Raw genomic sequence first — 11,941 nt, forward strand, 5'->3', positions numbered from 1 at the left:
TATAACATTGTTATGTTAGTAACAGCGCCATTTCAAAGTGCGCCGCGTTGTTGACAGTGTATAATAATAAATCAATATAAAATATTTAAAATATGAAATAAGTTAGTAATTAATTTCCATATTTATTAAATCACATGTGAAATATGATGCTAAAAACAATTCAAGAAAAAAAAAGATGTACAATAAGGGACAAAAAGGGGTCGTTCACGAACTTATTGACTCCCCCTCGTATATACTGTGTTTCGTATATCACAAAATTCCTTACATACTAACATACGATGAAATTCTCATTTTCTATTATTATACTCAGCATTAGTCCAGCTTCAAATTTCAACTGTCAATTTATTATTTCTTGTTCTAAATTTAATCACATATTTGAAATTGGTATGGTGTAAGTATTGCATAATTTTCAAATTCAACTTGTTTCTTTATACAACCCGTAGACAATACTCTAATAGATACACTAATCTGTCGTTGTATACTATACTGCATCATTACGAAGTAAACTAATAAATAAATGCAAGCAAGTGTATTTTCTGTTTATTTTTTTTTAACTCATTTCACAAAATTATTACCAAAAGAGTACGAGTTCATATTTCTATTGGGGCTTTATAGCTAACATTATTCATATTGTGCATAATTTATTACTATTTAAGCATAATATTTATGTTTTAAACATATGCGCTTCACATTTATACGATTATTGCACAATGTGATAATTAAGATGCCCTATCTTCTCTAATTCATAAGTCTTTAATGTATGCAAATTTCTTTTAATATATTTTAAACATTTTAATTGTCAAAAATTGTTTTGTCTTGAAATCAGGTTATAAATGTTTGATTAGCAATTATAAAAATCCAATTTATCTTCAAAATATTACAACTGACCTTCAAATATAATTTTGAAATAAAAAAAAACAGTGAAGGCATTTTGACCATTTTTTTCTAAGTGGGGGCTGTTTGAAAACAAGTTTGGGGGCTATTTGACCAAAATGGGGGTGTTTTGACTTGGGGGCTATTTGACCAGGTTCCATTGTAGCTAGTTGTCAGTTGACCTGGTTGTTTTTAAACTCGTTCATTAATAACTATGTTTGAGTATTCCCCAGAAAAATATTCAGTTACAAAAAACGTGGGGGATGGGGGTGAAATCTGATTATTTGTAAAAAGGAAACGAGCTGTCACCCTTGTGGTGTTAGCTTGTAAAATAAACATGATTACAATAAATGACATTTTAATTTCTCATCATTTGAACAAACTTCAATGTGACAGTTAATAGTGACAATACTGTATTTTCAAGTTTGATCCAAATCATAGGATTAATCATTCCTTAGTGTTACCTTATTATTCGTTCTTTTAAACAGGCTCAAATTTTACGTACAATATTTACAGTAACACCGCTTCAACACGCGGGAAATAGTTGAATCGGAAATCCTCTCGCTTTATCGTTCGAATTATATTTCCGGTTACAAGGTATTATGGGAATCACCATAGCGATTGTTTCAACACTGAGCAAAAAATGCTGTCTTCCTAATAATTGTTAATTGTTTGTAAATAATCAGCACATGGTCACAACTTTTAATAAGACAAAACTGAGGCGTTGTTTATTTCATAACAAGAACCAAATGCCTTATTTAGATCATAGTTGTAGATAGAATTAACTTGTTAAACAAGTTTTGATATTTTTTTCTGAAAAGTAAGATACAGATACAATCATGGGGGAACGAGGAGGAAAAGCAGATATGGACAGAGTGGGGTTATTTCAGGAGATGGGATATGTCACCATCAATGACAGATACAAAGGCAAAGGAAGTGGTGCGTACATGTTGTAAATAGTTTAATTTTAATGTTATTAAGTCTACAGAATATCAATTAAAATATTACAAACTGTTAATTAAAATATAACAAAATGTTAAATACTATAACAGCATAAAAATTGATTTCCTCGCAAAATTATAAAGGTTAAACTACCTGGTACTATTTCATCTAGTAAACATGTTTGCCATTAAAATGTTAGATCAGGGTAAATGTTATTCATCCAAATTTGAAATTTCACAATTTGTATAGTGTCTTTAATTGGCCAAAAACAAAACGTTTGATTTCCAGCATGTTGAACAGTCATCTAAATTGGACTTTTAAATGAAAAGCCTGAATTTTTACACAAGTGCTTGGCATCAACAAGTCTTTGAGCAAGCCTGAAATAATTGTACAAGTGCAAGGCTTGTAATAATTCCAACTTCTGCTTAAACCCAAAATACTCCTAGTTTATGTGGTGGTGGTGGTGTTAGTAGTTTATACTCCGGGTCCCGGCGTGAGCACATTGAAGGGTCCCAGAGTGACAGTTCAACCACCGCACACCTATCCTGGGCGGTGAACCAGTACTAGGTGCCTTCACTTCTGCAAGGAACTGACAACTTCTGTACATGCCAGGGGCAGTGGTATAGTGCGAATGGTCGTAGAAAGGATTTCATAACCAATCACAACAGAAGTGACCTGGTCCGCCCGGGAATCGAACCCGGGTTGTCAGATTCACAGTCCAACGCTCTACCGACTGAGCTAACCGGGCGGACTCCTAGTTTATGTATACCATTTGCTAAAATATATACTGATTAATGTAATTTTGCAGTTCAATTCAATGAGGCAGCAACAAAGGGCAAACAAGTCCTGCCTGGAGGCAGCAAAACCAGGTCTGCTTTGCAGGCTGGGTATTTCACCGACAAATTTGGTCGTATTATGGAGGGAGAAGCATTTACTGATCCCATAAAAATGAGGAGGCAAGCACGGCTAAAGGAGTCACAAAAAAATATAGGAAAATCGTTTTTACCCAGCAGTGGAGAAAAGCTCATGTAAGTTAATACCCTAAGTTTAGTAAGTTCTGTAGCATCAGCTGTATAGACATTAAGCTTCCAGCAGTCTTTTGCAATGCTGGTTCAGGTGATTTGCATACTTAGAGATCCTAAGGCTAATCATTGAATATCCAGTTGGGAAACATTGAACTCTTTCTCCATTTGAAAGTCTTTTCTAAGTACTCACCCAGGAATACATTTTGTTAAAATCAAGAACATCTTTTGTCCTCACATTTGAGAATTTTTTGAAAAACTGTGAGATATCTTTTATGCTTGCTGACATTGTAAAATATTTTGTTTCTTTATACATGCAGGTCTGGTTTAGGTAGTCATTATGGTACATTGAGTGGACCAATATCAGCATTTAGTCCTGTTTCAAAACCTGGCAAAGAAAAGAAGTCTTCTAGTAAAAATGTTATCACCAACCCAGGAAAGAGAGGAACCGGCTTTGGGTATGTAAACAACTAAAATTCTATGAAACCATTTAAATATTTATTATAACATTGAGAAAGGATAAAAAGCAAACAGGAAAATACAGTGTTATTTAAATATTTTTTGCTTAATTTGTTAATTGTTGATAATGGACATGACATTGCAAATTACAGATATGTAGCAGTAACTATTGGAAAATACCCACAATATCAAGGAGACAATTACGACATGCACAAAGACCTGAACAGGGTTTGTTTCTTGCAAGAAACATGCACATTAACTGTGCACTATTCCTGTGTTGACAATGCTAATTTCCTTGTTCCCAGTTGCCACTTGAATGTTTGTTACCTAAGTCCTGTGTTGCTTGGCTTGTTAATTATGGAACACCAAAATGAGACTTTTAATTTTATTTTTTTACAATGATTCATATCACCATTATTTTGTGCAAATGTCTTGAAACCTTTTCTTTTATTACCAAAATTAACAAAGTCATATTATGAATGAAATGTCAAATTTAATTGTCAATTTTGGTGTCTCATAAAAATCAGGCAAAATGACATTTCCTACCATGTTACCGGTATCAGAAACATTTTAACAGTCTTTTCCTTTTACAGTAACTGTAATATATTGCAATCCTATGACTAGTGTGTAATTAAGCATCAGCACATAACAATATGAAATTCAAATGTTACATATTTGTGTAAAAAAATCATTCATACAGTATGCAACATTTGTAAATTAAAACAATTCATTGGATTGCAATGACTCTTATCTATTTATACACATAAACTTAACTAGTTAAGGTTTTGCAAATACATCTACAAGCATTGGAGTAAGGCATGAAGACAAATTAATTTTCAAATTGATTCACTTTTTTTTTTACACACCTATTTTTCATATATATATTTTCAATAAGTTTTCTTTATCATGAAATGTGCCTATCATAAATAGAAATTAAAAATGTTATTACCGGTTCTAGCTTCTCTTTGACCAGATCATCATTCAATAAAACACCGAATTTAATTGGAAAATAAAACCTTGCATGCATCAATGATTTAAATATTTTATTAACAACAAAGTTGGTAACTTAGATTTCTTCTTTTTTACTTTCTGCACTAAACAATAAGAATCTTCAAAATCTGCATAACTTGTGCTACTCGTGTCATAACTACGTATCTATGGTTGAATGTGTTTTACGTTTTCATCGTTTCAATCTGCATCTCATTCTCATAATTAATTTCATTATCATTCTCATTCACTCCATTTCATGGGATGAGGGCTATATGTCCACAGTTTACTATGTTGCTTAGTTTCTTGCATTGCCAGTTTGTTTTGTTTTGAAGTTGAGCTTTGCTCTCCTTATTAACAGCTTTGTGGGCGTAACACTGAGCCCCTACCCATCCTATCAGAGCGACAAATATGATCGGGCAAAGGAACTGTCCAAGGTTTGGGTGACACTATATCTCTCTTTGCTCTTACACCATTGATACATAATGAACAATAATTATCCTGACAAATCATTTTGACTGTTTTTTTTCATAAGTTGCTTGGTCTATTTAGATGCCAACAGTCTTGCCTTGATTTTTTATTAAACACAGCAAGAAATTACATAAGAAGATCATACAAATTCATGCAAAAATCAATGCTTTTGTAAAAAGATTGCAACTCCTGTGTGAGATCAAAGAGACCTACCTAACAATTATAAAGTTCTAACTTTTGCACATCAACTTTTTGCACATTTGTTTGTTACACAAAAGTACATGTCATGGTTCATAACATGAAGAAGTTTCATTTAAATAAATATAAAAATAAGTTCAGTTTGATATTTATAATGGGTTTATTTTCTCAAAATATGCTTGAAAGTTTGTTTTTTAATTATGTTCATAACTATATAAGTAAAGTTGGTGATACAGGTTATAAATCTATGATAGACTCAACATTTTAAATGAAAATACTTCTCATGCTTTTGTGAAGTTTTACCTTTCATTGTGGAATTACAGAAAGAAATAGCAGCCCACAAAAACGCTACAAAAGGTGGTGCATTCAAACTGAACATGCATCCACGAGCATATTTTGATGGGAACCCATACAACTCAGACAAGCTGGCTAAGCGCAGCAGTTCTGCCACCCTCCCCTCGAAGAAGGATGATTCTAAACCATTCAAACCAAGCTCTCCTGGTAAAAAGGTGGGTACATTGTTCTCCATGGTGATCAGGCTACACAGCTCCTAGCAGCCAGTAATGCCCCTTTGGGCTTATACATCATGTCAGTGTATGGGGGGGTTTTGGATGTGCATGACTTAGTCAAGAGAAAAGCTTTATGTTCGTAAGGTTTGTAATGTGCTTCCTTGACATTTGTTGGGTGATTATTTTTTATGAAATTGTTCAATTAATATTTATGACCAGCAAAATGTTACTTTATGCTGGCATTTTAAGTACATTTTGGCCAATAATTTAATTAAAGGCAACAATTGTTCTGTAACAGTTTGAAATACATTTTTCACTTTAAATATTGTTTGATTTTCAGCCTGGTGGTGCCAAGATCGGCACATTTGATCCGTACCCCAAGCACTCCGATGACCCTTACAAGGTGAAGGTTCAGCGGTCAGTGAATGTGGTGAACAAGAGCGGCCGAACCTTCATGCCGTCACAGGGGCCCAAGACAAGGCCCATGGTCTCCATTATAAATGCAAATGTTATGAAGTATGTATAGATAGTATTCTTCATCTTTCAGTTTGCAGCAAATGCTTACTCATGGTGCATTGTAATTTGTTTAAAGCTGGTCAGAGTGGTTGACATATTTTAGAAATAATTATTTCAATTCAAAATTGTTTTAACTTTAAGTTCAGAAATTAGTGGCCATGAATCATGCCATTTGAAGAATTCAGTGAGCTTTAAGCTTCATTTTTAGCAGAAATACCAGCAGTCACTATGGAAAATTTGAAACTTTGGCATCTGAAAGTAGCTCTGATATTTATATGTATTTTTTTCAAGACTTCCATATGAGAGGATTAAAACCCTTATCTGAGACATAATATTGGTAATTTGCATATACTTAGAGGTAGTGAGGGTATTATCTCTGTATCAGGATAATATGCACTTTGAGAAGACTTTATACATGTATATCATATAGACATATGATAACTTACCAAATTTTCAAGTGTTTTTGCATTAGTTCTAAACTTGTTTATAACACGTTAGTTTAATGTCTTTTTTTTTTAAATTGAATAGACACCAGGCTGAGATATTCAAATCAGTTCAAATGAAGGCACTTAAAGGGGCCATAAAGACATGAACAGCACTGTGGTTGGTAAAATAAAGGGCTGCCAATATGCTGAATTTTCAGAGAATAATTTTCATTTTTCATGTTATCAGTTAATCCCATTTATTCTTACCCTCTTCATTCTGGTTGTCAGTTACGGCTTGCAGGCATGCTGTTATAAATCATTATTCATCTCATCATAAAGATAAGCCCACATAACATTATAACCGGTAAAACTTTAATGCATGCCATTATGCCATGTTTTAGTCTTGATATTTTCTTTATGCAATTGACCAATCCCTTGCATATCTGTATGGAACCCCTTGCATACCTATATGTAAGCTAAATTTACAAAAATTGGTGGAAGGTGAGAGTGGTCTAAATATGCACCTTTTACCTAAGAGGTCGTGGGCTCAGTCCCCACCAATGGAACTGTCATCAGTTCTGGTTCTACCCACCAAACAAACTCGAGCATACTTCTTTAAGCTGTCAGCTTTCATCACAATCAAGCTAAAACAACTTAGTATGAACTAAATGTTTGACTATTGTTGTAGTGTTTGGGGGAATAGTCAATTTTCTCATTTGTTGGCCTGTCTTGTGTTGTGGGGGAAACCAGAGTTCCTGAAGGAAACCCACTTGTCCGGCATGGTGAACACAAACCAAACTCACATGATTCTTGATAAAATGACCCCAATGATATGCAGTTTATACAAGAACGTAGATTACTTAGTCCTGTAGTTCTGGAAAAGATCAGATGCCTTTCATAAAACATGTTGTATGGTCATCTTCATGTCTCCCATGAGTTTTAGGTATACAATGGTTTAGATATACAATGTTTTTGGTATACATCGTTTACAGATGATTTGTATCCCATTTACAGGCTTACACCATTTCAAGTCCATGACCATTATAAGCTAGCAACACAGTGAAAGTTATTTCAGACATACATGGTACCATAAATGTGCTTAACCATTGTGAGGAATTTCCTTGTTGTAATGCTCAATAACAAGTTGTGTTATGTTTTGGAATAAGATAGATATACTAATAACTGGTAGTAGATTACATTGATGGAAGAATAATACAATCTTTTGTTGGATTTTGTCATTTATTTTTGTGTTATCATATTGTGTTTATTATAAAGCTTCGTTACCAGTATATAACTTGTGTTTTCACCGTAGCATTTATTTTAAGTACTGTTTTAGGCCATTACGGCGTTCAAAAAAATACTGCAAACCAAACTGAGATTAGGCATGCTTAATCATGTTTTATACTACAATTTGTCATTGTCAACATGCATATTCACATATTTTCATTTAAATAATTTATTTGGAGTAAAATAACTCAGATTGTTTTTGGGTTTATTTTTCAATTCATCACTGTTCGACATATAATTCATTAATTATAATTAACATTCTCTTTTTCTTCTGTTTTTCAGGAGTGTAAATCCAAGCAACTACAGATCTGTTACATGTTTGACATTCTAGACACGCCTATCCCGGCCACATTCAGTGCCTCGGCTTATAAGAACACATACATGTGATCTTGTTTGACAGATTTAATGCACTTATATTTTTATATCATTATGCTTTTTTTTATGAAAATTATTCAACAAATGTGAATTAAACTGGCATGTATTGTTTATATATTAACTTATGGTATTGTTTTAATTGTATGAGTGATTTATGTGAATGAGTGTTAACAACTTGACTAAACATGTTGTTGGTTTATGTCAAAGGCATAATTTTATTTCACTTGATCAATCACACACATACATTTTTGAGAACATATCATTTTATAATATTGTAATTGCAGTCACCTCATTAAGTTTGAAGTGCATAGCAATTTTAGGTTATATTTTTATGTTCGATCTTTCGGTTTTAACTGGAAGTCTCATCAAAAGCGGAAGCTGTGATCCTTTTTTTTACCTAGATGTGTTTTTTTGTTAGTGAACATTACAAAACTAGCATTTCAAAGGCCATGCAGTAGATTAGTTAAAGTTAGGACTGCTATTCCTTAGATTTGTTCACTGCCACTATTACATTATTAGTAGACTTGGCATAGACAATTAGAAAACATGAACATATACACATTGTAATCTTAGACTCAAGTTCAGTGTATGCCAGAAAAGTCCTCATATGTTAAATAGTTTGTTACTATTTTTTAAGTTACATATGCAAAGGTTTAAATATGCTGTTTTGCTAGATCCAACTACATATATTTTAAAATGTTACCTGGCAACCACTGCAGAATACAAGTTTAATATACGCGACCTATTTGCTGATGCCTAGGGACCAGGAAGTGATATCAAATCTAGAGATATGATTATTTATCAATGCTTAATAGTGATAAAATAATGGCATCACAAATTTAAACCTCTAAATTCCCCAAAACCAATTGAAAAAAAATAAATATATTTTTTAAAACAATACAGTATTTTGAGTCATTATTTAAAAGAAATACTGGGAAACATATATTTAAAACTATTAGTAATTAATCTTATAGGGGTGTTACAACTTTTTACAATTGTTTTCCTTTTTATTTACCTTTTTATAGTTTGTTCTCATATACCTCTCCATTTTTGTTTTGTTTTTGAAATGTTTCATAACTTACCTTATTTATTAAAATGTTGTGTGGTTTTTAAATGGACAGACAAGTCCCAGAAGGCGATCGAGTTTCACTGGATTTCCGCTTACAAGCTTGCAAGCACTTTCTGTCCAGACATAATCTCTCTTATGGATTGAACATGAGACCTTTAATGTTTATAATATAATTATTTTTGTGAAGTCAGCAAATTGCTCACTGCTGTGTTTATGTTTATTTTTTTCCTAAGCATGTGTCTTGACATGTTATTAGCGCTTTTCTTTAAAACAAATTAAACTTTTTGATTTAAAAACATTCTCCTAAAAGTAATATTATTATTAAAAAGTTTGGGCAACAGCAGCCTTATACCCATGCATTTGCTGTTGCATATAGCAACTAAGACAGCTATATAAGTGTGACTAGAAACAGATTTGTGTCCTGTGCCTTTTTGTCATTTTATCGTTAACCAAGAATTACCAGTTATAATGGTGACGTCCATGTCGTATGTGATAAAGCGATGCTGCTGAATGTTAGATTTACATGAATCTTGTTTTGCCATGTTTTGTGGTATAAAATGGTTATTACTGTATATCTATCTATTAAATGATTTCCATCAATGCGGTTTTGTTATTTAACAGTCTGGCCAACCTCTTTCAAGATTAGCCAGTTTTTCCTCAAGTAACTGGTCTAGTAAAAACATAAAATTATTGAGGTAATAACTGCGAAAGAACAAGACTGTTATTTGAAGACATAATGTTAGCATGATCATCAACACTTCTGGTCAATGCTGAGAGGACTTCAGCAAACTGATTTGAAATCATTCTTATTATTTGGGGAATATAAAGAGCAGGAAACGCACAATTGGGAAGAGAAGTGCAAATAAGACAAGAAGTGGTAAGAGACTGCCATATTTTCCAGCCGAAATAAGTAGCAATACAGAAGAATCTCAAGTGTTTCGATAAATAAAAACAGGGGAAGTCTTAAGAATATTAATAAATGCAGACAAAAAATAAGCATCAAAATGAACAGGAGCAGTCACAGACTGCCTTTTAGGCTTCGCACTTTGTAAGGAGATAGGAATTGAACAAAGGACTATAACTTTAAAAATACAGTAAATTTGGTTCTTTTTTGTAATAGTTACTGTGTTCCTACCATTAATTCAATAATTTTCATTAGTTAAAAAATTCTTAAGAAACTAAACGCAGCAATATTATATAGGTTTGAAATATGTTCAAAGTGGTGGGCCCTGAGCCCTTTTTTGGTAATGATAAATATTTGAATATGCAACTTGATGTCAATCCCTCAAGACTTTGAGAGTCTTGCTGCGGACAAAATTTGAAATAGAAATAAACATAGGGCTAATACTGCAGCCAGAGTGATGTTTCCCATGCACTCTACTTCTCCTAAATATGATCTATTTTGGTATGATGTATGATGTTTGGTATTAAGTCGATACCTCAAAGGCTCTTGGAGTTATGCTCTGAACAAGAAATAAATAATAAAAACAATCAAAGGGCAATTACTAAAAAAAGAATATCATAACCTTAGTTATAGTTCCTGTACATGACTTCTCCTCAGTATGAGGAACAAGAACAACTGTGTGAAGTATGAAGTGAAATGAATGAAGGGTATATTGAAGTTATCAGTGAAAATCCCAACTTGCCCTAAAACTTGAACCGGACGCCGATGCAGACATTGGGGAGAGTAATATATAGCCCTCCTTATTCTTCAAAAAGTCGAGCTAAAAATTACCATTGGTCAATACCTCAAAATATTTTGAAATTATACTCTGGACAAAACATAAGTATAAAAAAGAACAAAGGGCAATAACCTAAAATATACTGAATCCAGAGTTATGGATACTATGCACTGTACTTCTTCTCAAAAGGATCTATATGTATCTGTATCTTAAAATTTAAGGTCATTACCTCAAAAACCAGAGTATGAATATGAACAAAGGACAATAACAAAGAAATAATACACTATCCATTTTTATGGTTCCTATGCACTGTGTTTCTCCTCAGTAGGACCTCTCAGTATTCCCTGTTTGAAGTCAATAAAACATTTTGGAGTACTTTTCTGAACAAAATTTAATGAGAATGAACGACGGGCAATAACAAAAAAATATCCCAGCCACAATTATGGCTATTGTTACTTCTCCTTGATATGATATATCTGTATGTGGAGTTTGATGTCAATACCTCAAAGGCATTGAAGTATGGCTTCAGACAAAGCTGGAGTATAAAAATGACAAAATGTTAATTACTGTAAAAAAACACTGCACACTGCACTAGCTCCTATATGAGTTCAATCTATATTTGAAGTTTTAAGTAAATAGTATGAACTTTGCCTTACAACAAAGAGAATACCTCAGACTTTTTAAGTAATGCTCCAGACAAACAATAAGTATGACCTTTAACAAATGGCAATAACTAAAAAGATACAGAAGCCATAGATGATAGTACTTATGGTTCCTGTGCACTGCACTTGTCCTAATAGAGACTATCAGTATATCAAGTTTGAAATAAAGTCCTTGCAGATAAATTACTACAGGTAGTATGTTCTGGACAAAACATAAGAATGAAAATTAACTAAGGGTGATAACTAAATTTAGTGCATAGTCAAGGTTCTTGTGCACTGCACCTCTCCTAAATGAGATCTATCTGTATATAAAGTCTGAAGTAAATACCCCAAAGTTTTCAAGTTGTGCTCCAGACCAAAAATGTGAAAACTATTAAAAAGGAAATAGCAAATAAATTCTTGCACCCAATTATGTTTTCTGTGCACATCACTTTTCCTTATTGTGATCATGGACATATAAACCA

General features: G+C 32.9%; 2 protein-coding genes and 1 non-coding gene across 7 annotated transcripts in view; 1 reads left to right on the plus strand and 2 right to left on the minus strand.

Annotated features, from left to right (window-relative positions):
• Window positions 1–1,399, minus strand: part of LOC128246018 (double-strand break repair protein MRE11-like) — a 31,929-nt gene extending 30,530 nt beyond the window's left edge. The window contains exon 1 of the mRNA XM_052964231.1: window positions 1,338–1,399. The gene's annotated coding sequence lies outside the window, so the exon portion shown is untranslated. The remainder of the gene's footprint in view (window positions 1–1,337) is intronic.
• Window positions 1,400–1,473: 74 nt separating this feature from the next.
• LOC128243577 (UPF0602 protein C4orf47 homolog) lies at window positions 1,474–9,733 on the plus strand. 5 transcript variants are annotated; one of them, XM_052961426.1, is made up of 8 exons: window positions 1,474–1,812; window positions 2,624–2,843; window positions 3,158–3,295; window positions 3,449–3,524; window positions 5,276–5,461; window positions 5,802–5,977; window positions 6,506–6,580; window positions 7,972–9,733. In XM_052961426.1, the coding sequence occupies exons 1-7, from the start codon at window positions 1,713–1,715 to the stop codon at window positions 6,567–6,569; spliced, it is 960 nt and encodes a 319-aa protein (XP_052817386.1). In that variant the 5' UTR covers window positions 1,474–1,712; the 3' UTR covers window positions 6,570–6,580; window positions 7,972–9,733. The 5 variants fall into 5 exon arrangements, with proteins under 5 accessions (XP_052817386.1, XP_052817420.1, XP_052817395.1 ...); XM_052961460.1 differs by lacking the exon at window positions 6,506–6,580 and adding an exon at window positions 7,417–7,486; XM_052961435.1 differs by lacking the exon at window positions 3,449–3,524 and adding an exon at window positions 4,645–4,720.
• Trnah-gug (transfer RNA histidin (anticodon GUG)) lies at window positions 2,492–2,568 on the minus strand. The gene has a single exon. It is a non-coding gene; the product is annotated as a tRNA-His (tRNA).
• Window positions 9,734–11,941: the final 2,208 nt, after the last annotated feature.

Source organism: Mya arenaria, chromosome 2 (assembly GCF_026914265.1).
Source record: "Mya arenaria isolate MELC-2E11 chromosome 2, ASM2691426v1".
Lineage (NCBI taxonomy): Eukaryota > Metazoa > Mollusca > Bivalvia > Myida > Myidae > Mya > Mya arenaria.